Below are 27647 nucleotides of genomic sequence, written 5' to 3'. Positions count from 1 at the left end.
TTGAAAAACTCTTGGAAGACCACACTGAAAGAATTTACTGGATTTATTGGATTTTCTAGGATAAGAGAAAAATAAGCCTCAATCTCCAGCTAGCTAGTCTGTGGTCTTCAGAAAGACAAGTTTTTTTCTCCCAGTTCTGTCTAGAAAAGGAATGCTGCCTATGCTGAGCAGCACTTTTGGGGTCTCTTCTTTATAATTCCCCCCCAGTCCCACCCTGGAACTCTCAATAAATAGTAGTAATTAAGTATGCAGGTCTGTTGCTGTGACTACTTTTGATTAGCACCATGCTGTCTTCTTCCTTGGGATTAGTGGTAAAACATGAGGAAAAAGGACAGATTCCCATCCCCTTGAATCTACAATCTTCCTCCTGACAGTACTACTCAAGTGGGAAAAAAGCCCTGAACTAAACTTCAATTTAAACACCCTCTGGCTAGCTTACCAATTGCAAAGAAGGACTAGTCGGGTGTTTCCAATGACAGGAATAACCCTGTATACACCACTATCAAAAAATACTGCCTGAAATCCTCCAAATCCCCTGGCCTACTGCTGCTTGAGCAAGCAGGGAATCCAGAAAAGCATTCTGCCTTAGTGATACAAGCGGGACCTTGCTCAGCTCTACATAAAACACTGACCCATTCCTACCTGGTGGTTTATCTAGCCCCTGAGCAAAATGTTCTGACTAGCCTCCACCACTTTCTTGTGTCTCTTTGTACCCCAGAAACAACAGATGTGCGCCAAGAGCAGTGGCAAACATTTTCAGATAACAAATCTGGCAATTAGAAACCAACTGTCCAAAGGCAGTTCCCCTGCATATACAAGTATCTCCCTAATAGGTTTACAACTCCTTGTCAATCAAACTTGTCAAGGAAAAGTAAACACCTGTCCTGGCCATGATTAAGTTGAAAGCTCCACTCCCATTAGCCCTTAACGAAATTAACCCTAGCAATACTGCATTTCTGATTGGTTGCGAATACCAGGAGGAGGAAAGATACTCATCAGCTATGATCTGGTAACTCAGTTTTACATTAACTATTGCAGATCACGATGAACCCTCCCATGGCTTGATGCCATACAGAACTGAAACAGAACCTGGTTTTATGAGGCTCCAGTTTCTGCTCTCCGGCAGGATTATAAACTTAAATGCTACTCAAGCTACTCAGCCACAACTCACTGAATCTAAAGGGACTATCACCTTTATAATGAAGAGCAGTATCTGACCCTGACCATTAAAATATGAAATGACTTATCAGAACACAGAGCCTAATCTCCATATGCTAGTGGAGCTGGCAACTCTTCTCCCAGTTTCCCCCTATAAACTGCCCCAAAATACATTAAATACTTCCTAATATTCCTTGTCTGGCTAAAGAGACACTGTGGTGATTTTCACCAAAACATGTTAATCCGCAGAAGACTTAATCCACCTAGCAGGTGAGTGAGATGGCTCATAGCATCCTGTCTCAGAAGGGTATCCACACTCTGAAGGAGTTTTAGCCACCAGTTTTACATAGACTGCTTCATGCTAAACAAGCGTTCTTCCTTCCACAGAGAGCCTGCACTACCTCTGAGGAGATATTCCACAATGTCCACATGGTTATCCTGTTATTCATTAACCCTTGCAGCCTTGACATGCAGTTCATACACCTGCAACTTGTCTGACACTTGTCATTGCTTAACTAGTGTTAACAGATCTGTTTAGGTAAGAACAACAACTAAAAAAAAAAATAGCTTCCTCAATTACTCCAACTCACACAAATCCATTAGTTGAGAAAAAAAAAAAAAAGAAAAAAAAAAAGGAGGAAAAGAAACCAGCTCACAGTGCTCCTGGATCTGCAGCAACCTAACTAGTTTGGCTTGTTCAGTTTTGGGAGGCTGGTGGGGCTGAATAACTGTCCCTTCTCCCTTCTTTGGGGTTCATTTGGCCTCACTTCTGTTAGGAAAAGAAAGATTTAAATCCACACAAGGCAATAGTTAAATACTAGCTACCAGAATGAAAACGCCCCTTTTACTAGAGAATGCTTCTACTCAGAGTCACACATTGGTCAAAAGCCAATTAAGCACACACCTATACATGGGGGCACCTGAGAGGACTGGGGGGGGTGAGGGGGTGGAATACAGCAGAGATTTGGAAAAGCCGCATCCCCAACATCATCTTCAGACCACACACAGTGCCCACTGGAGATGCTCTCACAAGCCTTGGCTGCATCAGGCCTCAAGAGCAGCAGCACACTAACGTGGCCCAAATTTTCCCTTGAAGGTTGGCTAACGCTTACATTTCCCTCCACATCCTGCTCCAGCTTTTTCCCTTGCCCGAATATCTTGTGCTGGGCGGAACAAGCCCACTGTTGCCATGAGGAGTCTGCACAACACCAGTACCAAACCCTTACAGTCATCAGTTTAGCAGGCACATGGAAGCAAATGCAGCAAGGAGAATGTGAATTGAAGAAAAGGCCTACTGCACAAATTAAGTCCATATTTCTGCATTTGTCTGCTGACCCTGCGTTTTTATCTTACATGCACAAATACTGACGGTTCCTAAAATACCCACCAAAGTCAACACGACCCAAGTGGCATCTTGGGTATGACGCCTCTTGCATTACTCACTTCTCAGCCGCTTGACAGGATACCCAAGATTGTGTAAATCTGTCATTTAATAAATTTATCAGATATAAGGAGAAATTATTTTGGGTCCCACCAAGCTAGAAGCCACTCAGAGAGACTTCAAATAGAGGTGCAGCAGTCCTGAGAAACATTAACCTGCTCTGAGAAGCCTCTGTTCCCAATTTACATTTTTCTTCCCTCAGTGAAGCTCAAAATTAAGTTTGAACACTTAATGGAAGAAGTAGCCTGGAGTTATTGGCTGAATTTCTTCCTGAAAATTGGAGTGGTTGAGATGAAATAAAAACGTTAGGTTATTCGCGGCATGGCTGGATGCTGTGTTTCTGCTGCGATACAATGGGGACACTGTGTGATCAGGGCAACCAACCAAGTTCCACGCAGCCCGTGTTTATTTGACTCGGAAAGAAAAGGAAAAAAAAAAAAATCAGAGATGTGAATGGATTCAGCAGTAAACAGCATACATTAACCTGTTAAATAACACTCGGGCCAGTCTTAAGCCCCTCCACAACTAGCAACACCACCACAGAATGGCACCCTTGCTTTGGGGATCGGCCCCTCTGCGGCGACCTGAAGTTAAAGCAATGAATTCCAAGTTGCTTTCAACCCCAGCAGCGCACGCTCCAGCCACCAGCCAGAACTCACAGCAGGCAGAACCAATGTGTTTCTAGAATAAAAAAATTAAGTCCGAGCTGTCTGGTCAAGCAGGCAAATGGCAGGATCCAAATATACCATGCTTAGCCTACCTCTCTTCTGCTGTCGTACACAAGGGATCTACACAGAGGCTGATAGCACAGATAATCTGCTCAAGTCATCCTTCAGGGATGGATCCAAAGCCCACGGGAGTGAGTAGGAGTCACAGCACCAACACTCACAGGCTCTGAATCAGGTCCTAACCTGTTAAAACTGGCATGGGCTGCATCTGCATATCTTATACAACATCAGGGCAGCAAGATCAGATTATTCAAGCTTACTTTTGGAAATATTTTTTTTTTACCTTAGTACCACAGCTGCTACGAATGAGCACCAGACTCAACAAGCTTGTATCTGACAGCACAGTTTCTACATTCACACTGGCTCAAATCTTAAAAATAAAAGTCATTTATATGATGAAAAATGTTCCACCTTGGCACAAAAGATAGGACAGGTCAACACAATTAAATACGTATAGGTGTCTTATTATTAGAGAAAGCTCTGAGTCAAGGCTGCTTAACAGAGAACAAGAAAAGGAATAGAAATCCAAATTAAATGTTCAAAACAAGATCAAATGCATTTCAGCTTGAGCAGCCCACCAGAAAACACAGGAAGAGGTGACACGAAAGACAAACTCCTTGAAACAAGACAAAATGAGCAGGTTAATGAAAGAAAGGGGAGAAAGGAACATTTTCACCAACTGCTGTAATGCTGGGATACATTTGCACGGACCCTTTGAGCAGCAGGATTTTACAAGTCACTGCAGACACAAGCAGGAGCTTCACGTCTCAGGAAAATCATAAAGCTGTACTGGTTCTACTCCCAGTGAACAAATAAAGCTATGATGAAAGGTTGCACTGTTTGTTTGTTTTTTTAAATTCGAACTAGGCACAAGAGGACCTCTACATTATTATTTTCCCCTTTCAGTGGAAATCTTTATCTTTTCCAACAATTACTGCAAAAATGCACAGCCAGCTCTACTGCATTCACGCTACTCCATAACACATATTCTGCACCCAGACGTACCAGCGCCACTTGCTCCAAGACAGCCGCTCAAAAAGGAATTGTCAGACATGCCATTGGAAAACATCAGCTCCATCAGCCAATTCACGCCAGAAAACAAACTTCATCTTCAGTTAATAAATTAGTACCAATGGTCCCAAACCTTGAGAAGCAGGTTCCTACTTGCTAGCAAGCATCACTTTTGCTTTTATGTTTTTGATTGGCAATTTTTTCCTGAAAAAAACACATTTTCCTTTAATTTCTCAAGAACCATCTCATGGCACATGAAATTTTCTTCCGTGGCTAAGAGTCAGACTTTGGAGTCTAGCCTTTGCTGTATACAAATTCATCACAGAAAAGACGTGTTTTAAATTGCTGCTTGCGTCTTTTAATGAAGGTCAAAGAAACATATGGGCTTGGAAAACAAAGTTATAAAAACTTTAAGGAAAATCTAAATGTATTTAAGCAATTTGCTGAGTTTTGGAATATTCCTAATGAAAAAATAAAATAAAATCAACCCTAAATTTCCAGTATGACGCACGCTGTATTTTATGTTTAAACTCAGCCACAATTTAAAGTAGCCGACAGCCTCAGAAGAAGGGAGGAACTAGGGTTTAAAAAAATAACCAGGATTTTCTTAGATCGTCATGTTGACTCTAGGTACAAGTCATGCTGACAGATTATTCATGAGCAAGCTCCCCCAGAACACGATACAAAAAATGCCCCAAACTTAACCAGACGATGTGACTTACATAAAACCTGAATCAAGCTGTTAGATCTGAACATGCTTCTCTTTCACAAGTGAGAAATTACCTAATTGTTATATCTGGCAACAACCATTCAACAAGAATAAAGGAAAAGAACAGAAGCCAACAATCATCTCTCTATTATCATTATTTATCTTTTCTACATTTACTACCATTCACTCTTACAAACCCCAAAGTTACAGAACGGTAAATATGTTTACCAAAATGAAGAACTCCTCTCCCAAGAAATTAAAAAAAAAGCCTTCTAGCATCCTATTCCCTTTTTTCTACTACTCAGAGAAACAAAAATGGCAAATAGTATTATTTCTGCATGAAACTGTTGAATTCTGAGGCAGCCCCATCAGCAAATTCCCTGTAAAGCAGGGACCAACCACATTTGCAAGCCAAGCGTCACACAGAGAAGTGCCAGAGTAGAAAGCAATTAAGGTCCTATTCTTCCCCTCCTTAAGCAATGCACCAAAAATGAAGTCAACATCCAAACTAATTCATTTCCAGCAGAATATCAGTTTACTCGCTAACAGGAGGGTTGTTACTACTCTTACCAAAAAACATCTAAACATACCATACAGAATCTCGTTGAAGCCACGGGACCAAGCCAGCACATCCCAATGTTACCATATACGGTCACCAATGCGAATACAATGGCAACTTGACAGATTCAGAACAAATATTGCGTTGTATGTCACTGAGATAACACAGGCAGGAAAATACCAGATTGTATTACCTGTATCCAACCGGAGGTGTGGAGCAGTAGGAGCTACATTGCTGCAGGACATAGTCACTAAAGGTTAGTGACCCAAGATGGCATTCGTCCCTGCAGAGGAGGGCCAGGGCAGGAGCTGAGGACTTTTATGCCCAGTATAGGGCTGCTTGGAGAGAACAGGAATGGAGTGACATGAGGGACGAGCCACTGGACCTGCCTATTATCCCAGGTGCAGGGCTGACACTATCCGGTGCAGCCAGCAACCGGGATGAAGCAGCCACCCTACACCTTGGCTGTCAGCTGAAAGGCACAGTCTCTCTTAGAAAACCCCAGCACGCAGGTTTTGTTCTCAAGGAGTGGATTTTGGGCACACAGAAGCTCTTGTCTTCACCCAAAAGGGAAAGAAGGAGCTTGGATATTTACCAAAATGTCTCCGGAGGAAGACTTTTTGGTACAGGCTCCCTCCGGCAGATCCTTAGCCTAGAATAAGATTGGTTGTTCAGGGAATTATTCCAGATTAAGTTTTTTTGGAGGAGTTATTCCAGTACGTTTGCTGGTGTTGACAAGCCCTTAGCCAAAGTCTTTAAATTTCAGCTCCAAAAGCACTGGTTCAAACTTAGCTAGAACGATCTCATTCTTCATCCCTCCAGACACAGCGAGTTCCGCACCTGGATCTCTTAAAATCAGATCTGCTCTCTGCTTTGCGTGGATACTTTGAATGTATTGCCTGTTTCCTAAGAGTTTATCTCGGTTTGCTAAGATACCTCCTTTTCTGCAGTGTTCTGTACGCCGGCAATGTGACACATGGGGTCATAGGAAAGGACAGAGCCAGTAGGCACAGCTCTAAACCTGGAAAAATGTCCCTGTTTCCTGGGGAACTGGGAGGAGAGAGAAGAAGTTGCCACATTAGCCCAATCAGTCATCCCCCTGGGGCCCTTTGCCTTAATAGGCATCACCTAAATAAAGATGTAAAAATAATACAACGTAACATTTAATGCAAGACTGCAGCTGAGCACTCGACTGTCAGGAAATAGCAAAGCCGGAGTGCGTGGGCAACTTAATTCTGCCCCCTTGTGCAAATGCACTATGGCACAGCCCTTCCCCGAACACGGGCACACAATCAGCCAGCTCCAAATTAACACCCTAATTCCAGCATAAACTACTTTTGCCTAATAGGAGTAGAAGTGAAGGACCAGCACTTTCACCGAGAGCCTCCTCAGCCACCTTCCTCACTTGACCGCAAGCCAGTGAGCACCTATTTAACTTCTGACGCTTCAGATTAGGAGGTGTTGGCACGCTTTGGGCCACACACGTCTAATTTGCAATCAGGATACAGATATTAAACCCCGTTTGGCCAAAACAAAGAGCCCTTCTTCCTCTGGAGAAAAGCCTCACAACCTCAGGCTGAGATTTGGCCAATGGACTGTCTATAAAACCCGAGCGACTGAAACAGGTAACATTTATACATCTCCAGCGGCCGAACCCACAGGATGATACATGCGGAAAAAATCTGTAGGCACGTTAACAGCTGGCCACATTTTTCTGAAAATCTGAAGTTATCCCAATGTAAATATCTAATAATTGGGGATATTCAACAGTACAAAATAAGGTTGCAACATGCTGGGGAGTGTTTTGCCTCTAGTCACAAGTTTGATCTTCCACCTGCATCCTCTACTATAAAAAATAGAAGAAAGCAGGATATAAATGTTAGGATTTTGTGTATATTTTTACAGCAATGACGCCTTTTTCTTATGCACTTCATCTCTCTTGGTATCAGCATGTGAATGAGTGACAGTTTTCATGGGTTTGGCCCTGGTTTTTAAACTCTGCTTCCACGTCATTTTAAATAACCAGGACCATCCCTCCATCCACTTGCAGGATGGCTTTTTCCAGCTCTGAAAAGAGTTCAAATAACCCAATTACCAATATGATCCTATCAAAGTTTATATTAAAAAGACCTCTGCATAGGAAAAACGATGATGTCCTGAAATTACCACTGCTAATTTTCTGTTGCTTCTTCACACAACAGCAGCCCACAGCACTTCATTTACCAGGGGCAATAAAAGAGTACAAGCAAGACAAGTGCAAACCAAATTTAAACAGGGTCAGCCAGTAAGGCAACCGATGCTCGGCTCACAACAGAGACAAGAATCTTTTTGTCTTCTCCTGCCCACTTCAGATCTTTTCCGGAACTCCACCAACTTCCCAAGTCCATTGCAATAATATACGTCCATGAGGTCATCTTAATTCATACACTGCTGCCCATTGCCTACAAGTTAAACTGAGTCTCCATTGTAAGCCTTGCCTGGAATTCAGACTTGTAGGACTTAGAGCCTATATACTGTTTTCTTTTTCATCCAGCTTCCAGCCGAATCATTTTATAGTGCTTTTGCCTCCATAAAATATTTGCTTGGGAGCCAATGCCAAAAAGGAAAAAAAAGCAACGTGTGAACCAAACCTCGGGTTTTTAGAGTAACACTCCCTCTCTCCCTTCCCACTCTCACCCGCAAGTTATGGCCCAAGCGAAGGGCAAGTTTAAATCTTTTAATTTGCAGCTCCACGGCACTGGGTGATTTAAAGGTCTTTCAACAATTCATGCAACTCTGATACTGTTAGGAATTGCAGCTGGAGCAATCTGCATCCTAAAGCCATACCCCCATTCTCCTGGAACAATGCAGCCCCTCCTTTGTGACCAGAGCTGGGGGAGCTGAAAGCATGGTTTCTCATTCAGGCTTTCCAAGGACAGCACCCACCAAGGTACAACGCAGGCAAGAGCAGAGGAAAAGCCACTGCTCCTTCCACTCTGATCCCAGAGCTTTTGTTTAAAAAAAATCTCCCCCAAAAAAAATTCTTTTTTCCTGCCCACTCCCTCCGTCACTCCCAGGTCAATGTATTTCAATTTGCCTCTGGTTTATTGGAACCTGTTTATTGGAATCTGATCAACTGCTGGAGCCCCAGTGCTAAAGCACGCTCTCGCTGTTGGAAACTGTCATTTGTCTGTCACTGAGGAAGTTAATGGATGTGTTTGTTTAGTTTGCTAGTGGGAATACACGGGGCAGAGGCTGGAGGGATTACAAGAAGGGAGAGGTATTCCTGATCCACAGAGGAATGCAGTCGCTTTTCTTTAAAATTGTCTGTGTATTTTTACACATGCACGAGAAAAGCCCCTGGAAGTTCACCTGCACCTCAGAGACCTCAGCAAACCCGAAGCAGCCGTGCTCCATCCAAACCGACGGCCCCGGCACACGCAGGTAACGAGGGGACCACACGTGGGCACGAGCCTGCGCCCCTGCACAGAGAAGCAACGTGCAGGGGACAAGGCTGCACTGACAGCACCTCCCTTACAGGGTCCCTCTGAGGGCACCACGGGTGTTTGCGGGGCACGAGCCCCGCAGAGCAGAGGGAAAGGTGCGAGTCACAGAGTTTGCAGCAAGCGTGGGCTCCTTACCTCTCGCCGAGTCTGAAAATGCGATTATCCCTGCGAAAAGGAGCACAAGCTGCAATTCCATTTTGAAAACCAGATCTCTCTGTATCGTACGGGCTACCGTCCTCTCAGACCTGGGGGGCAGGAAAAAGGAGAGCAAAATAATTACAGGGGGGAACAAAAGCCCCAAACAACACACAACTTTGCAGAGTTTTAAAACCTATTGCAAAGCCTTAAGAGCAGAAACAGCAAATGAAAGAGCAACGTACTTGTAATTCATTCCTTGGTGCTCAGCAAGGAAAACTTTGCCCTCCTCTGCTTTAGCCTGATATAAATCAAGAACCCACTGAGGCCAGTAAGCTCCTCTAAGTTTACAGTTAATGCATAATTCTTCGGTATCCTGTACAGGACCAGTCTGGAAGGCAAACAAAACGCTAGCAAGTGGCCATAAAACCAGATTTCAGGTTAACAATTTGTGGAGGGACTTGGAGAAGGGGGAGGAGGAACATTACCTCTCCCATCAGCAGCCCAGAAAATTTTGTGTCGCTGCTCCAGTGCCCCTCAGCCCAGCCCTGCTCCGGCTGCACGCCTTCCTCCGCTCCGCAGCCTCTCCCAACAGCACGGATTTTTCCTTTCCTCTTCCCCCCCTTCCCAAACCCCACTTGTTTCCTTGCGCTCCAGAGGTGCGTCCCAAAGCAAAACCGCACTTCATTGCCCGGATTCTTGCGGATGCCTTCGCTGCGATACGCAAACGCGGGGTAAGCTCAGGTTTACATTAATTACGCCCTGTTCTCCTCCTAAAACTCTCACTCTTTAAACACTGTCTGAATTCCTCACCCTTGTAAACTCCCCGGTTTAAACACTCCGTGCCCCCAGGACACACAACAACCCGCGCAGAGCATCCAGCAAAGCACACACGGCCGCTCCGCCGTTCGCCTCCCGGTGCGCAGCAGGGGGCGGCCGGCGGGGCCGGGCGGGCGCAGGGGGCTCCCCCGGGGCAGGACCCGGGGGCGCAGGGCGGCTCAGCCCCGCGGCGGCCGGGAACGGGATACTGGCAGTCGGGAACTGGGGTCGGGGAAGGGAGGCTGGGGGCGGGACACGCGCGCACACACACACGCACACACACACACACACACACGCCGCGATGCCACCCGGTGCTACCCCCACCCCTCTTTCGGGGCAAACCCGGCGGCTCCCAGCTGTGCGGTAGGTGTCGCAGCGCTCAGCCAGGCAGCGGGGTGTGTGTGTCCCCGGCTGGGGGGAGGGGGTGGCGTGGGGGGCACTTACCTTGCCTGCTGCCGGGGCTCTAGCACCGTGCGCTGGCGCCCATCCCCGCCGCTCGCCGCCTCATGCCCTCCGCGGCCACGGCGCCCGGCTGGGCGCTCCGCCGCCGGCTTCTAGCTCATCCCCCCCGGGGGCGGGTGGGGGCTGCCCGCTGCCTGGGGGTGCCCTCCCCTCCCAGCGGCTCTCCCCTTCCCCACCGGCTTTCTACCAAACCTTCGCCCCAGAGGTGAGTTTCCCACTAGGGAGCCACGGGCGAGCAGCTAAGGAGAAAAGAGGGAAACCTCGTAAATTTTTTTACACCACCCCCCCGCCGCCGCTTTCCGGGTCGGGCTGAGCGTGTGTGCGCGGGCAGGGACAGCGGGGACCTGACAGACCCGCCGGGGCTCCGCCGCCGCGGGATGCCCGGTGATGCCGTCCTGCGGCTCGCCCAGCCGGAATCCCGTTTAAGGAGCGAGGGGAGGAGGGGAAAGGGGCTGGGGAAGGGGAGGGGAGGGGGGGGGGAGAGCCGGGGCGAGAGAAACAAGCGATAAAGCAACTTTCCCTGCAGGGCTTTGTGGCTGTGGGGGCCGAGCCGCCGCGGAGGGCGGTGCGGTGCCGCCCCGCTCCAAACTTCGCACCAATCCCCGGGAGCCCCCGCCCTCCCCGCCGGCCCGCTCCGCGCCGCGCCGCCGCTCCCCTTAACCCTTTGCGGCAGCGGCGGCGCGGAGCGGCACCCGCCCGCCAGCCCCGGCACCGGCGGCGCACGGTGCCCCGCGGCCCCTGCCCCCCCCCCGCGGCGGTGCGACCCCCCGCCCGGGGCAGCCGTGCCGGTCCCGCGCCCCGCGGTGCCCCCACCGCAGCCCGCCCCGGGGACCCAGCGGCGGCGGAGACCTCCAGCCCCGCAGCCCACCCCACCCCCTGACCCCCACAACGGGTCCCTGCCAAAGCACCCCTAATGCCAGGGCCAGGCGAGCCCCGGCCCCCCAAACCCACTGTGGGGGCAGGCTGGGGCCGGCTGGATCTCTGGGCTTGGGTGCAAATCGTGCCAGAAAGAGACTGGACTGAGCTAAACTCAACCAACCTGGAAAATAAACGGTGGAGAAGGCTGTTCGTTAGATTAACTGTTACTAGTATTTATAACTTACTTCCAGACAGGATTCGGCTGATGCATCAGCTCTTACAGCAAATTACTGTCCGCCCAGGGTAAAAATCAACCTGGCAGAATTCACCAAACAGACAGAGCAAATGACCAGAAAAAGCTGCCTCAATCGCTGTACTTGTCTATCTGGAGAGAAACTTTGTTGCCATTGATGTTATTGTTTATTAGCTCCCTTATTTGATAGGCTCCAGCATGAAGGCCTCCTTGAAAACGAGCTGTCTCCATACTAATGCCGTGTGACAGGCGCCAGGAGAACCCCTAAACCCAAGCCAAGAAGTAGTGTGAACATCCATCTTGTCTATTTTGTCAGGATTATGAAATCACACCCTCTATTATTATTAGCATTACTAAATATTTTTACTCAGTTGTTCCTGACAGCATTAAATCTTGGTACACAGAATCAACGTGGAAAACATTCAAGACTAAACATATAAACCCCTGAACCAGAAACAAAGTGGCTGACAATACTCATTTTATATTTTACATACTTATATCATCGTTTCTATCATTAAAGTTAATTCATCTGAGAAATCCCAGATGGACTACTCCTCCTATCAGTCAATAACTTCAGCCTCAGTGACTTCAAAGACAGTGTTGACTGAGGCAAACCTTCAGGACCTGCGATATTCATGCCATGGATTCTGGTAAAATCAACTTGCAACAGAATAAGAGCTCAACCACACGCTACATCTCACGGGAGGATGTGTAAAACACCTCTTTGCAATGTTTCCCAGCCATTCCACCACAACGGAGTCAAGGTCTTTGTCCCAAGGACATCACCATCCAGGTGATCCAGCCGCAAAATTATTTACAAGCCTTTCTTTTCCTGTGCAGACTGAAGTCCGAAGCAGCCTCACTTCTGGCTCAGATGTGGGACACCGGCTTGTCACAGGTGGGTTTCCCACCAGGTTAGAGGGACCTGACTGAAGACTTCTTACTCCTTGTCTTGTATTTCTGAGTCATGCACTGAGACCAAGATCTAATTCCCAGATACACCATGGCTTTCTCATCACAGACTGTCTAGAGACTCTGGTAAACACTTTCTGGCCCGAATTCGCACCAGTCTGGAAGAAACCTTCTTCCAACCCAGGCCCAGCATCAAACATCCAGCTCAGGTTTGATAGCAGATAAAAGTCCTCTTGATGGTTCCACTCCTTCCGTCTTCACTTCCTTACTGAAAAATCCCATGTGTGCCTCTGTAGGCTCCAACATCTCCCAGACTGGTGGGCATTTCTCCTCCCAATACACCTACCGAGCAGCAAAATCTCTCCTGCAGCCTTTCATCAGTGGGAAGTTCTGGGATATGGAAGATTATGGAGCTGGTACACAAGATCTTCAAAAGCATCCAGCTGCCTGAACACCTTCAGATCCCCCTTAAGCCTCTGTCTTTAGACATTGAGAAGCTTTTTAAGAATCTGACTCCAAGTGATATTGCAAAGAGATTACATGAGGCAGGGAACCGGAGCTCACAGCTTCCATACTCCAGGCTAAAATAACCAGAAAATAACCCCTACTGACTCCAAAATGTCACCATAATTATTATTTTTTTGCAGGGGCTTGGGAGTGCCTTAAAGATGGTCTGAAACCATGCTGTAGACTTCATCTCATTCCCAATACCGCACCGGAGGAATAAATGTAAAACATTGATACAACAAAAATAATTAATATTCCTGAAACAGCTCATAGTTTATCAGAAACAAAATCTCATGCTGTTCTCCCAACACTTCTACCTAAATAAGGAAACATGCAGAGCTGTGTTTTTTCTGGGCTGGCTGTAATTTGCAGGATGATTGAGTAGTCTGAAAGTCAACAGCCCCAGTTTGCTCCTGCACCCCACAGTCCTGAGACAAGGCTGTGGGAAAACAGCTTTCTGGAGCTGACAAACAAAACTGAATGCTAAGCAACGGAGTACGTGTCTCCGTGTGGCCTGAGAAGCTGCCTAACAGTCCATTTGTATCCCAGTTGTCCCCAAAGCCCCGTTTCCAGACTGTGGCTTTTCAGATTTTGCGTAGCTGTGATGGTCTAGTGAACATCAGTCCCCAGGATGACTTTCTTCACGTCTCTGAAACCATGACTTGGACCTTTTCCAGCTTTCTTACCTCTTTTTCTCGCAGGAGCTGCTCACCACCATCATCACAGAACTCCATTTTTCCCCATTTTCTCCCTTTTGCCTTGATTGCTTTGCCTTTTCTTTTCCCCTACAGATGATCTGGGTGGCACAATACCTCCAGGCTGTAAGTCCTAACCTGCTTCAATGATTTTTTTAAAAACTGCAGGTGGTAGCCATGGGGTTGAATTTCCCCAGCACACCCAGCACCCCGGGGGGCTGAGGCCAACCATAGGACTAGGGTTGGCAACGGTGCCTTGCAGGAGCACGAGGCCCCATGGCACGGGTCCACAGGGACATGCCACTGGGGTGGAGGGTGTGTGGGACCTGGTGGTCGGGCACAGCTGATGGAGCACGTGAAGGTGATGGAAGGGCACGGCTGGAATTAGGTGCATTCCCTTCACCCGCCACCTGGTTTGTGCAGCCCTTCTCGGGTTATGGGGGGGAGCAGCTGCGTGGGGTCAGCCTGAGCATCCATCTAGGATGTCTGGCTTCTAGAAGGGATTGCTCTGGACGTGGGGAAAAGTAACTTGATCAATGAGGCAGATTTCCCTGCATGAATCAGTTCTGATAAAGCACTTGGCATGTGACAATACAGCACAGAAAATGTCACAACTGGGCAGACAAGGAACATAACATACACCTTTCCATTTGCACGCCACCAGAGTCACTGTGCTGATCCCTTTAGGTCTAAAGCCAAGGCTGAAACTCTGTTTTTCAGAGAAAGTGGTGTTTTATGAGAATGAAGTCACCATCTCCTCTATCTGTGGTAACTGAGACCTAGCTATAACCTGGGTAATATTCAGAGAGGAGGTATGGGCAGATAGAAAGATGAACCAGGATGATACAGTCCTGAAATCTGTATTTTTTTCTTAATAAAAACCGACATTTCTTCTCCCCGAGTATAAACTCATTCTCTTAGACTACGCTTTGTTCTAAGCAGTGTTGCAAAGAAACAAATGGTTCATCATATGCATAAAGTTAACTTTTATACAAGAAACATGAATGTCATTATCTGGCAGAGAAGAAAAGATGGTAATGCGGTTAAATGCCCTGTCAACCAAACCTGGGGTCTTGTGCAAGATGCTGGGAGGTCCCACTGCCCCAGGGCCCTGCACTGGGGCTTTAGAGGCTTTTGCCAGGCACAAATGATCCTTCTGGTACACCGTGGTCTCTGTCTTGGTCTGAAGTACCACCAGGAGAGGGTTCCCAGCCTTTTCCCTGAGGACCAGTCACACACACTGCCCAGTCGCACTGTGCCTGGAGAATGTGCTTGGATTTCTCATTGATGCTAAATTTGCACATGACAGCATCTGCAGGAAATGCTTTCCACCATCCCCAGTTGGCCGGGAGACCCTATCTTTCTTGGCCAGGTTAGGCACGCTGTGTCAGCGCTCCCTGGCACTAGGGAAACGTGACAGCCTTGAGCGGGGTACGGGCAGCACTTAGGGAATGCCAGCCAGCCCAGCCCAGGAGGACACATCTCAGCAGTGGTGCGAGTCCCTCACGCTGCCTTCCCAGGGGCTGCTGAATTAAGTTCAAGGTCTCGTTGGCTAGGACACACTGCTCAGCAACTTAGTTGTGGTCTCCAAGATGGTTTATAGCAGAAAACAACTCCTCTCTCCGGGATAAGCTGAACTCTCGAAGGCGAAGCTCGCTTGTGCAGGAGAGCCAGGGCAGCCATGGGCAGCCACAGGAGCTACTGACCAATATTCCCTGAGTGACAAATTCAAACAGCCTTCCCTGCTCCAAAAGTGCATATAAAAAGGTCCTAGTATAATAAAACACTAAAATCCATGCAAAATTCTCCTTCCTTGGAGGAAAGGTATGGACAAGGAAGGGGTTTAGATCAAGCCATACAGATGGGACAACACAGAAAAGGTTTTGGAGGCACAAGTCCCAGACCTCATCTGATTTTTGTCTGACTTCTATGAGTAGATCTGAGGAAGATAATGCAGGTCCCAACAAAATTTGCTTCCCTTCTACCCAATGACTACACCACCATGACTGCTATAGAAGGAATAAACCACATCTGACACTCAGCACACCATTTCCACACTCCTGGAAGGTGCTTAGCTATTCAGGTGAGGAATATGGTATTAAAAGCTTATGGCAGACCAGGTTTCCATTTGCATAAAAAAGCTATACTTCTGCTTTTTCAAATTGTATCTCATTCTTCTTTCTCAAATCCCTTTGCATCACCTCAAGCAATTTGCTTTTACTCTGTTCTTTTTTCCATTCTTAAATGTTTGCAGGCAGTTCCCTTACTCAGCATTTGCTCAAACTACAAGTAGTTAAAGTTTCCAAATGTTCTCCATAAACACATCCTTCCTCAGGCCCCTTATCCTTTATATCACTCAACACTGGTTTCTTGGAGTCAGTCTGACACTGATGTATGAAGGATTTGATTTTGCTTTCCTTTTACATCTGGCTAGTACAAGAATAATCCCACTGGAGCCATTGGAATCATTGTAAGTGAGAAAAAAACTTGATCAAGCCAACAGACTCATCTGTGCAGCAACTATTCAATCCAGGTAGTCTGAGCTGAAGACTCTGAGTATGCATCCCCAAATCTAAATATCTCATTTGAGGAGGTGACCAGGGTTTTGAAGGCTTAAATCTCCTCTCACTTTCTCCCTCACATCATCCTTCTGTGCAAGGAAGTTTGACTGTACACGTCGGTGCTGGGTTTAGCAAACTGATGTAGCCACCATGTAAAGAAGAAATGTGAAAGATAATAAAAAAAAAAAAAAAAAAAGAAGAAGAAGAAAAAAAGCCCAAGATCAACAGACAGAGTGAAAAACAGAAATGTCAAGTATTAATTGCTGCGTAGACATGAGGAATGTTAAGGGAAACTGTTCGGGGATTTATGTTCAAAAAAATAAGACAACTTCCCAAACTATTTCCTTTTAAATCTCTCAGCATTTTCCATAAATTCCATGTGCATGTGTGGTGCTCTCTGATAACATACAAATCTGCATGCATAAACTGTTTTGAAATGTTTGTACAGTTTCATCCAAAAATATGACTACATGTTTGTGTTTTAATTGTCAGCAATAAGATATTAGGCAATAGCCACATGCATCGTGTCAGGGGCACTGACTAAGTTTAGGTGGTACTAACACAACCTCCCCCTTTCTGGCTGGGTCTCCCTAATGAAGAGAAACCAAATTATCTAAAGGAAGAATCGCTAATCAAGCAGGGTGCAAGCAACAGCACAGCCCCTGCTTTCAAGGACCAGGAGGCCGGTCCAAACAAACCTACTGAAACCCATGAAGCCCTTTCAGATTCATAGAAGTGTAACTAGGAGCAGAAATCTGCTGTTTTCCAGGTCAAGCATCAGAGTTTTTGCAACTCTGCAAAAAAATAAAGCTTTTGGGGGGTGGGGAGGTGAGGGGTGGGTGGGGGTGGGGGAATGACACTTTGCCTCAATCAGTGTTGTTTGAAATGTCTTTCATTTATTAACATTCTTGCTGAAGCTGAACATTAGTTCCACTTTATCAGGAATATAATGCAGCTGCATTTTCTGGATGGGAGCACCACCAAAAATATGTTAACTATATAGTCGACAGCTATGCCTTGTTTATTCTCATGCATAAAACCATACGGAAACAATCCTCATAGGAAATCTCTTTTCTTTTTCTCTATCTGTATGCAAATAAAAATAACAGGAGAAGCTGGAATGGGATGCTTGCTGAGAAATGGGGAGGGAGGACTTTGCTGCCCTCTCCCCAGTGAGCAGCGGGATGGGATCAGCCATCAGTGGGTGAGGATTTGCCTCCTGAGTGTGCCAGAGAGAGCTCAGCACCATGCTGTGCCTTTGCAAAGGAGCTCTGGGTGCCAAGGAGCCTTTTGCTCCATCCTGCCTGCACCGTCAGGAGCTTCATTTTGCCCAGGGTTTGCTGAGAAACAGTCCTTGATTCCCCCAAGTGCGGATCCAGCCAGGTCGGGCTGCTCTGGTACAGCAGTAGGGTTTGTAGGAAGGATGCATCCACCTCCTCAGTGCTTTCCCTCTAGGACATCCCTCTTGGAGATGTATTTTTCCTGAAGCAAACACTGCAGGCAGGGTGCTGCCTTGTGTGTGGCTCTCAGCCCACGCAACCACAACCCCACGAGGGCTCAGCCTTGGCATGGCTCGCACCAGAAGATGAGCTGCCCGAGAATACTGTCTGGCACCAGAGGTGGTTTTCCATGGGCACAGGACATGGGGGCTGCAACAAGGGAGGCACCTCCAGAGATGTTTCCCCTCAGAGCTCAGGGGGGACCTCTAGACCTTCAGCTGCTCAAACATTCATCAGGCTCACCCTGTCCTGGTGCTGTGCTCATGGCTTCAGCCAACAGCACTGGCAGGGCGGCTGCAGGAGCAGGGCAAGGCTGGGAGGGGAGGACACTCACACCAGGAGGACAAACCTTGATGGACCTGAGAAGCGCTGCCTGCTTGCCCACAGCCCAGGGAAGAGGGCTACAAAATCCACCAGGATGTGACGCACCAGAGACTATGTGGCAGAGCCTCCGTCCCACCGTCCCCTAGCACAGCCAGGGTTAAATATTAACCATGCCAGGTCTGCTCAGGCTAGGGTGCAGCCCCTGCGGATGGACAGCCACGGCCATCCCCACGTGAAGGGGGGAGCAGAGAGCACACTAAGGAACCCTGGAAATATGCAAGGACGTGCCAACATTTGCTGCCAAACACTTTTATCTTTAGGTAAAGATAAATCGGTTGCTTGCTTAACCCAGCCTTTATGAAACTCAGAGCTCTGGGTTTCAAGAATAACAGGAGTAGAGAAAGAGGTCTGGCTGGTGTCCTGGTGAACAGGGCAGCTAGAAGGTGACAATGTGTCTCACTAGAAAAATGTCTGGACAATAAATCATATATCATAGGAATAAATAAGAACTTAACGTCCACAGGCCGGAGAGCTTACCTTCTCAGGTTTCTGTAAAGTGCAGGTGTCTGCACTTTAATTAAGTGAGCAATTAAGAGAGCAATTAAGATATAACGTTAATAATGAAGAACAGAAAAATCTGCTGCTCAAAAAGAATAATGAAGAACCTAAAACTCTTGCAAAGCAAGGCAGATGTAATGCAATAGTGAAAGAGCAGAAGTGTGCCATAAATATGTAAGAGGGTGTCCTCGGCTGTCACATGGCTGGTAACCCAAGACCAGAGGGACGAAAGACGCCGGCCGGCGCAACAAGGTGCAGCCCCCAGTGCGGCGCTGGCTCTGAGCCCCAGGGTCTGCTCACCGAGGTGCTTGGATTCCTGTTATACACAAGTGTGAGTTCAAACAGATTAATGTCATGGTTTTGGTGTGGAGCTTGGGTGTGAATTTGGGGCCTGCCTCCTCTAAAAGGCACGACCCATTCACCAGGGCTTTTGTCAAACCTCAGGCTCCCTGCAAAAAGGAGCTGGGCTCCACCCTCGTTTTCAGGTCATTTGCTTAGTTTTTGCGGGGAAAGGTGCTACAAACCACTGCAAATACTGACTGGGAATAGCAGCTCCCTTCTTAGCTATAAAACTCACTAGTCCTAGCAAATACTAATTATTTTTTTTAATACTAGAGTTATTATCTGACAAGAATATAGCCCCTTCCTCTGCCACTCATGACCCAGGCTGAACCTGTTTGGCCTGTGTTATTGTGCTAGTGTAATTCAGTGGAAAAGAGATTGGATTAAACAGGCAGCTCTGGAGGAGTAAATAAAAGGAACATGCTTTAAAGAGTAAATAGACAAGTCTGGGTATAATGGAATAACTCCTGGCTGTGCTAAATCAAAGAGAAAATAATGCCCTGGCTAAAACCTGAGCACAAATGTTTGTCTCTGCAAGAAAGAGAACCCAACAAAACCCAGAGGGGAGCAGAGGATGCTCTCGGGGTGTCCACAAATCCACGCTGGAAACAGTATCAAAAAAAGGAAAGTATAAAAGAAAAAAGTGAGGGAAGATCTCTGTAACAGCCAGGCTTGCTCTGGGGAAGAAACAAAATTTCTGAATGATCTGCGCAGGTTTCCTAAGAGGAGTGTAGAGAAAGCCAGGTTAGCTTCGGGTGATTCCTCACTGATTCCAGACCAAATCTGTTTAGCAGCAGAAATATTATTTTTTTCCTCACTGCCAGCCCTGCAGTTCAGCCTGGACTGCCGGGTCAAGTCCTCAGTTTTACCTCCCCTTTCCCTTTTATGCTGCTCCAGCAAAGTCAAGAGCATGTCTGAAGGCAGTAATGGGATTTTCCTAGCACAGGGGATCCTACAGGAGTAGCCAGCAGCTCCTGTGCAGGCCAGCAGCACAATGTCCCGGGGCAGGAGAGGGCTGGGAAGATTTGACGCTCCCAGGCAGCCTCAGCAGGCAGATTCCCACTTTGGGAATGGTTAGTTGGTGGCATAAATCAGCCCAGCTGTAAAGTCAATTGATCTGTCTTCCTCCACAGGCTGTTTTACCCCCAGCGAAAAGCTGAGAAGCAGATGCTATAAAGCTCACTGCATCCCCACCCTTCTCACCTGTGCTTTGCACTCCCAGGAGTCCTGCAAGAGAAACAGGGCAGTCACCTCTCCAGGGTCAAAGCGAGAAAAAAAAGCTCTTTGCAAGCCAGGGTCTGATTCTGGTTGTGTTCACAGCTGTATAATCCAAGGTAGATCCTGGTCTACCTCCATCCCTCCATCCATTGGCTGGCCTGCAGAGAAGTAGGGGAAAAGACTTTAACATCAACTCTCATCTGGATATACGAGCAGTAAATCTCCAAGTGGGGCAAATCATATGTGGTGTTGCTTTTCAGAGCTGCCATCCTTATTTTCATGCAGTGGCATCAGAAAAAGTCTATTGTGAATGACTTGGAGACATTTGTTTCCCATCAACTGCAGAGGAAATTCTCTGTGCTAGCAAGGTGTGAGAGTCCTTCCCATGGGAAAATGGGACAGTGAATGTGGGAGCCAAAAATGAAGTTCTTTTCCTCATTTCTATAGTGATTCTACTGTCAGAGCCTTAATGAAGAGTTTTGACAATATATAATATATTGTTATATGTTGGCTCAGCTTTATGGATGTATTACCTCTGCTAACAAGGGAATAGGGATCATCATTTCAGTTGAAAACAGACATACAAGTGCAGAAAGACTAAATATATGCAATTTTATATAGTCACTTTCCTAACCAGACCCCAAATGTCTTCTTCATAAATCATTTCCTAATATGAAAAGGATAAGAACTTTTGAACATTTTGGGGTCCTGACTACTGAGATACCCAGATTACAGACAGAACCCCCCGTAATTGAGCATAGCACTTGAAGTGAATAAAGGGAGGGGAGCTATTATACCTATTGCAAAGTTATATGGTGCAAAAGAATTCTTCAAGGAAAGTCACATCTTGAGCCTTAGACAAGGAAATCCAGGCCAGGCATTGTGGAAAAAAAATACATTTTAAAGTCAGGCAAAATTATGAGGATGATCAATGTGAATAATCCAACGTGCAGCAATTTAGCCATAATTTCCAACAAAGCAGAGTAGGTGTGAATCTCTTGTGTGATCCAGCACCAAGGTGAGGGACTTGGGTTACAGACCAAAGTCACCTACATGAAAGGCTCCCCAGGTCTTCACTTCAGAAGAGATTCAAAAGCAAAAAAAAGAATTAAAGCTCGAGGCCAGCATTTCCAAATCATTGACCATGACTCCAGGTGGGGAGAGCCATGCTGGTTAATGTGCTGTGGCAGGGCACGCAGCTCTGCGAATCCTGGTGCGCAGTGCAGATGGGCATTAGTGGAAGGCAATGGTCCATCAGCATTCTGCTTTCACCAGCTAAGAGATCCTGCCCAGCCTTACAGCCCCCTCACAGACAACAAGTCCTAGAGTCACTCTTCACTTACATCTGGGCAAGATTTACTCCCAGAGTGTGTATTTCCAGCCAGTTTGCTGGGCACACTCATGTTGACAACATCCCCAAGCAACACAACAAGCTGTGCCTCATGAGAAGCCCTCTGGAAGGTGCTTGAAGCCTGGGAGGCTGGGAAAGAGCAGCATCCTTCAGCACAAACACAAAGTTTTGGGTGTGGAAAATGGCTTGTCAAGAGACTGGGATAGGAGGGCATTTGAGCTGGTGTCTATAAGAAGAAAAGAAGACACTCTTTTCTGAGTACAAAAACATTACTGACAGCATCAATATCCTTGTATAATTACTTTCGTTAAATGTTGGTCTATGCTTTTCTGAGGATACAACCCAAGAAGGCAAACATGGCATGTGCAATAATATCTTAGTTATTAGGAGCAACTTTTTGCACAGTGCTCAGAGGTGTGCTGGGGCTAAATAGTTAAAACATGTTTATGGGATCTGGATAAATCTCTGTGGGTCACACAAAACTCAAAGTGGAGTGGAGGTTAGCCTAGTACCATTTCTGATAACTCCCTTTGAAGGCAGAGTTGCAGTTTATTATGTTAATGAACTCTGGCAGACACGTCCTCCAATGGGCCTGGAAATGTTAAGACTTTTGCCATCTACTAACGGCTTTGGAGTTTTTCATTTGATCTTCCCCACTCGGAGATGAGAATGTGTAAATTGACCTTGCCTCTTTTCATCAGTCTGATGTTGGCACTCAAAGAAACCAACACCTTCCCATATTCAATTCTTGGCAGGTTGCTTTGCTTCTTCTGTCTCTGTGTTTCCTTCAGAAAGCAGAATAAGAACGTAAGTCGAATTTAGCGTGGGCACAATCCTGTGAGAAGGAGAGTGCAGGTTCTTGAAGGAGGTGCTGTGTTCCTCCCATCCCTTTGAGGCCCCTTTAGGCCCACACTTTGGCACCACACTTCACATTAATACTGTGGATTTAATTGGAAGCAATGGCCCCATCGCACTATGCAGAAAGGCACATCGTGGCTGCACTGGAGAGCAGTTTGCAGGTGTGGTTCTGTAGGTTCTCAGGGCACAGGAGAATCTCAAACTGGGTTTGTAACTGGGGTCACTGGAGTCCCATGCATCAGAACAGTGAACCATGTACTTGGGTAAGTTGGACAACACGCTATTATAGCCCTGACAAAACTAGATGCCAAATTGTGTTAAAGACAAACGTGAATGCTGGCATGGCTCAAATGTTTCTAGGAATAAACCACACGGTTTAGAAGTTTAGCTCTGTTTTCCCAGTCATGTTGTTTTTTAAACAATCTCAGATGTGCAAAAGGCAACCGAACCAACAACTCCTTAGTCTGGGAAAACTGGTAAAGACACAATAAAATTGAGATGCTTGGAACTGCAAGCTCAATTACTACATGTGTAATGTTATGATGTTTCCAGCTTTATATGTGTTTTCTGCACAGAGCTAGGGTTATCTTTGGATGTGTCAGGACACCAGTATAGCCAATACCTCGGTCATCAGTTCTGTCACTGATGAACTAATCTGTTCACTCATGCACCTCTAAACATTTTACTAGCATTCATAAATTAAATTGCAGCAAAGCCTCCTGCCCCACTGATCTGTGAGTACCTGCCTCCATCTGATGGAGAACCGAGATGCATTGGCAAATTCAGTCACTTGGCAGAGCTCCCCCAGCCAGCTGCTGCTTTGGAGCCTAGACTCCTAGTCCTTCACAATAAACCCTAGTGCTTCATTGCGGACACTTCCCATCTCAAAAAAAAGAGCGATGCAAGGCATGAGAACAAGTCTGCCTGAAACACGCATACTGCAGGAGAGACCTCACGGTCTCAGAGCAACGTAGCTGAAGGGCTTTCACTGAGGGAGGGTTTGCCACCGAGGATGTACCCTAGCTTCGGCACAGAGCATACATAAGGCAGCTACTAACCCTTTTCCTCTTGCTGCCTGTTCAAATGTCAGTCGCATGCAGGCTCCTGATTTATAGCAAGTCATGCCACCACTCTTGTGAGCTGGAAGTGAGAATGCCTGCGTGAAGCCCTGGATGCCACCACGGAGTGCGGGACACATGGTGTGAAAGCGTCTCTTAATGATGCAGTAGGAGTAGGTGTAGGGCTGACACCAGCATCGGGGCAGTTTGCACAAAGAGCAAACGTGCGCACGTGGGCTAAAGTTGACAAAAAACTGCTCAGAGATGAACCGCAGCCACAGAATTCATCTCTGAGCCCAAATTTTTCCAAAGCTCAGGAGCATGTGGGCCTGGAGCTGTTGTTCAGCCTGTTGGAGACAGAAGCTTTCATAAGACTCTGTGGAACATGTGCTGCTTTGGTTTCTAGTCCCTGATCCAAATACCTACCTGAGCACATGGCACTCCCAACATCTTCCTCTTCTCCCATTGCCCTGACATGTTCTCATCGACTCACTTGAGTTAACATCATGTTTAGGGAAGCTTTGCAGACACTTCTCAGCTATGCCAAGAATTTATCTCCTCATCCCAGTTTGTCCTGAAAGTTGCCTAGGAGGCTGCATGTTTGTCTGGGCTACAGGAACTACCCCTTGCTAATCATTCCTCTTCCTCATTCCAGCATCAAGACAAAAGAGAAAGTGAGAAATCAATGCCGCCAAGTCTCAGTTATGGGTGAGTAACAGATGAGTGGTTTAAACCCTCTGCTGTGAAACCCTCCTGGTGGTGAAGAGACATCAACCTGAGCTCCATCAGACACAGCACACCACCACTTTGCTCCCTACATCTGGTGCCACATGAACTGAACTATATGATTTCCAGGGCCAGGTCAGAAGTTATTGACAAGATCCCACGTGTGTATAAGTCCTCTGAGATGCAGAAGTGCCAGGGAGCAAAAGGAAAATCAAGTAAAAAGCTCTGCATAGAGTCTTCCAGACCTGCTAAGGTGGGTACCAACCATCACTGGAAGGCCCACATGGTTCAGTTCAGACCCTGTGCAGGCACATCTCCATTGTGCTCCCAGTGCATTCCAGAGCTACCTCAATTTTTATCACTATCTGATTATCCCCTCTTCCCTTCATGGGTAAAGGAAACACTAAAAATACCAACATTTACCTTTCATTTCTTCTTTTCTTGTCTGTGTCTCCCTCTTAGCCGGTAAGTGCTGCACAGCCTCTGTTTTGCCATGTATAAGAGCAGTGTGTGAATAATAAATAACAACGATATGCTTTCAGCCAGAAAATAAACCCCATATGTGTCCTCAAGTCTCTCTTTTCTCTTGAAGAATTCATGCAAACATTGGTTCCAGAGACTGTTATAATCCTGTTTACTTGTCAATGCTTGGAGTGAGCATGTAATTAGAGTTCCACTGTAAGATACTTAACATGTAATTCAATGGCAAAGAGCTGCCACGTTATTATAGTCTTCTAAGGTTGGATTTATGCCCTGAAACCTAAATTAGTCTCAACAATTTCTGTTCAGAGGAGGATAATTTAATGCAAATATTATCAAGCACACTAAAGAGCAAATTTTACTGAGAAAAGAAATAACACGAGGAAGTATTCTTTCTCTTTTTTTCAAGCTTGCTTTTCCACCACGGTTTTCTTGGAATTGTGTCTTCCTAAATATCCAAAGGGTTTGCGTCTGGGTAAGGTGCAAACAGGAAATGAAAAATATCAGTGGCAGCTGAAGAAACCTTAGGAATCAATTCTGCCCTTGGAGACAGACACGGAATCTCTGGGACTTGTCTCCTACGGTGATACCCGGTTGTGCAACATTGGTGTTGGTACCGAGTTAAAAGATGAAGAAAGCTATAGGAGTATCTGGCCTTTGCTCACTTTTTCACCCCGGTGCAGCTATGTCTCTAGGATCTGTTGTTAAGCTACTGCCTGTCATACCATCATCACCAACAACATTAATTGGGCCCTGCCTTTAAAATAATCCATCCTCAGCACCACAACACTTAGCACTCCTACGGGCCTGTTCATACAAGACTCTCAGAGGGCTTTACATGTCCCGACTGCTTAAGCAATACAATGTGCCCAAGAATTTGGTCAGAGGCACAACGGGGGTAGCTGTGTTTGCTACAGTAAAGCTACACACTTGCTTATGGCCCCAGTGGGGGCTGCTTGAGGAACTGAGGGAGGACTCCAGCTCTTAGCTGCATTCATTTTCTCCATGCCCAGTCCCGTATTTCATTTTGAACCTCAGTTTCCCGTTTGTAAAAGGAGTTTTGGACTTTCAGCCTTCCAAGGGCACGGTAACACCAGCCATGGGACCCCTCTAGAGCAAGTGAGTGATCTACAGCAGTGGAGACGCCTGGGTCTCCTTCTCCGCCTTTCAGCAAGGTTGCTCTTCTCGAGCCCTTCCCTGACTCCTGTAGCTCCTTGCCAGCCCTTTCGGCACAAACATAATACAGGCAGTTTCATAATGAGGAGTAGAGGCCACAGCTAGGCTAAGAGTCCACAGGAGTCATGCGAACGCGGGCAGAAAGTCCCCAAAGCTTGGAGGAAGGAGAGCAGAGGAATGCAGCCCGGGGAGCACCTGGGACCCTGCGCTGCCAGCAAGTCCAGGTGTGCACCACACAGGCGGGGGACCGTGACCATGAGCCAGCGCTGACAGCTCAGGGTCCCTAATACATTAGTTCTTGGGGTCTCACGTGCATCTGTTGGAGGGTTTGAGATTTGCCGTGGGCCAAGGGGATAATTAAGCAGGTGGGCTGCCGGCCGTCCAGCTTGCCTGCCAAATTCAGGCCTGCTGGAAGTGGGTGGAACCCTATGGAGCTCATGCAGGCGTGTAAATGTATATGCAATATCCTCACCCACGCATGCACATGAACACATGGGGGAAAGTGAAGGGGCAAGTACACGCACTGGCTTGGATGCATTTGCAGAAGCACAAGAAGATCCCAGGAAAAGAGATGCATGATCTGCAATGGGAACCCATCACCTGAGGGCTACCGTAGGCCCCTTGGAAACTGCCTGGCACTTCAGCTCTCCTTTTAGCAACTCTCCGCTCTTTCATTTAGGGAGAGCTCTGTGTTGGGCTGCTAGAATAGCCAGGTTCATACAACGGTTACATTGTGCCATCTTCTGGTTAAAGGCTGTGGACTCCTTCTCCGGGAGTCCTGCTTAACTCCAGCACAGAAGAAAAGCTTTTTTCTTATGTCTTCAAGATGTGAGATCTGGAGATGCCCAGGCAGCTCGGCCGTTGTGGTGTGACAGCGTTACCTGCAGAAATGAGCCGCAAGTACAAGGCAGAGTTTGTGAGGATCACAGGGACGTAGTAGCTGCCAAACAAACTGCCCTGGTCTGCCAAGCCTGCTGTTCTGGCCTCCGGGAGAAATGACGCTTCAGCACACCTCTTCAGCATGACATTGAGATACCCCTACATCCACCTGGCCAGCTGTGTGGCTACCAGCCACCTGTAGGTGATGAGCAAAGCCACAGGAAAGTGAATAAGAAAGTAGACTCAACAGGGTCCTCAGGGACAAAACGTGTTCATCCCTCTACTAAGGAAGATCATAAATATCCATAAATGCATGAGGACACATGTTCAGAGCAGCTGCCAATTACTCATCTGGATCATGAATATGGGGAACTGGATGTTCCCAACCCACCCTTTGCTGCAGAAAAATGAAGATTCACAACTGCAAAGGGATATGTGGTCTTGGAAAGAGCTGTTAGTGGAGAAATAACTGGTCTGAATGTGCAAGCCTGGGCTTGATGCAAAAAAATTAGCTGACAAATCCTCTTGTTTTTCAGCAGCACAGTTTATAATCCACGTTTTAAAACATGGCCCCTGAAAGTAGAGCAATTTCCAGCACTGCCACATCACACCCAGCTCTGAGCTCACTTGCACCAACGTAGCTCACTTGATTTCAACAGCAACTTTTCTTCACCTACCCGGATCGTTTCACAGAAGTAGGTGTGCAGGATGATGAGTTCAAAAGGACCTAATTAGGCACAGATTAGACAGACAAATTAGGAACAACAACTTCACTAAATACTGGTTAAGCAAACAGAGCTTCGGGGAAGATCTGTGCTAGGAATTGTCATCAGCAGCGCTGGTGTGAGCTGGATGAATTAGGTGCACAGCAGTCCCCACCAAAAA

General features: G+C 46.9%; 1 protein-coding gene across 3 annotated transcripts in view; it reads right to left on the bottom strand.

Moving 5' to 3' along the window:
- FGFRL1 (fibroblast growth factor receptor like 1) overlaps positions 1-10981 on the bottom strand; it is a 179097-nt gene extending 168116 nt beyond the window's left edge. The window contains exons 1-3 of one of the 3 annotated variants that reach the window (XM_055702361.1): positions 10490-10981; positions 9472-9617; positions 9227-9336 (exon numbers count right to left, since the gene is read on the bottom strand). In XM_055702361.1, coding sequence (XP_055558336.1) covers positions 9227-9336; positions 9472-9482 — 121 coding nt within the window. In that variant the 5' untranslated portion in view covers positions 9483-9617; positions 10490-10981. Of the gene's footprint in view, positions 1-9226; positions 9337-9471; positions 9618-10039; positions 10120-10489 lie in introns of those variants that run through there. The other 2 variants (XM_027815548.2, XM_027815547.2) reach the window with 2 other exon arrangements.
- Between the last annotated feature and the right edge of the window lie 16666 nt (positions 10982-27647).

The sequence above is a fragment of the Falco cherrug genome, chromosome 1 (genome assembly GCF_023634085.1).
Source record: "Falco cherrug isolate bFalChe1 chromosome 1, bFalChe1.pri, whole genome shotgun sequence".
NCBI lineage: Eukaryota > Metazoa > Chordata > Aves > Falconiformes > Falconidae > Falco > Falco cherrug.
This window is presented reverse-complemented; position numbering and strand designations above follow the sequence as displayed.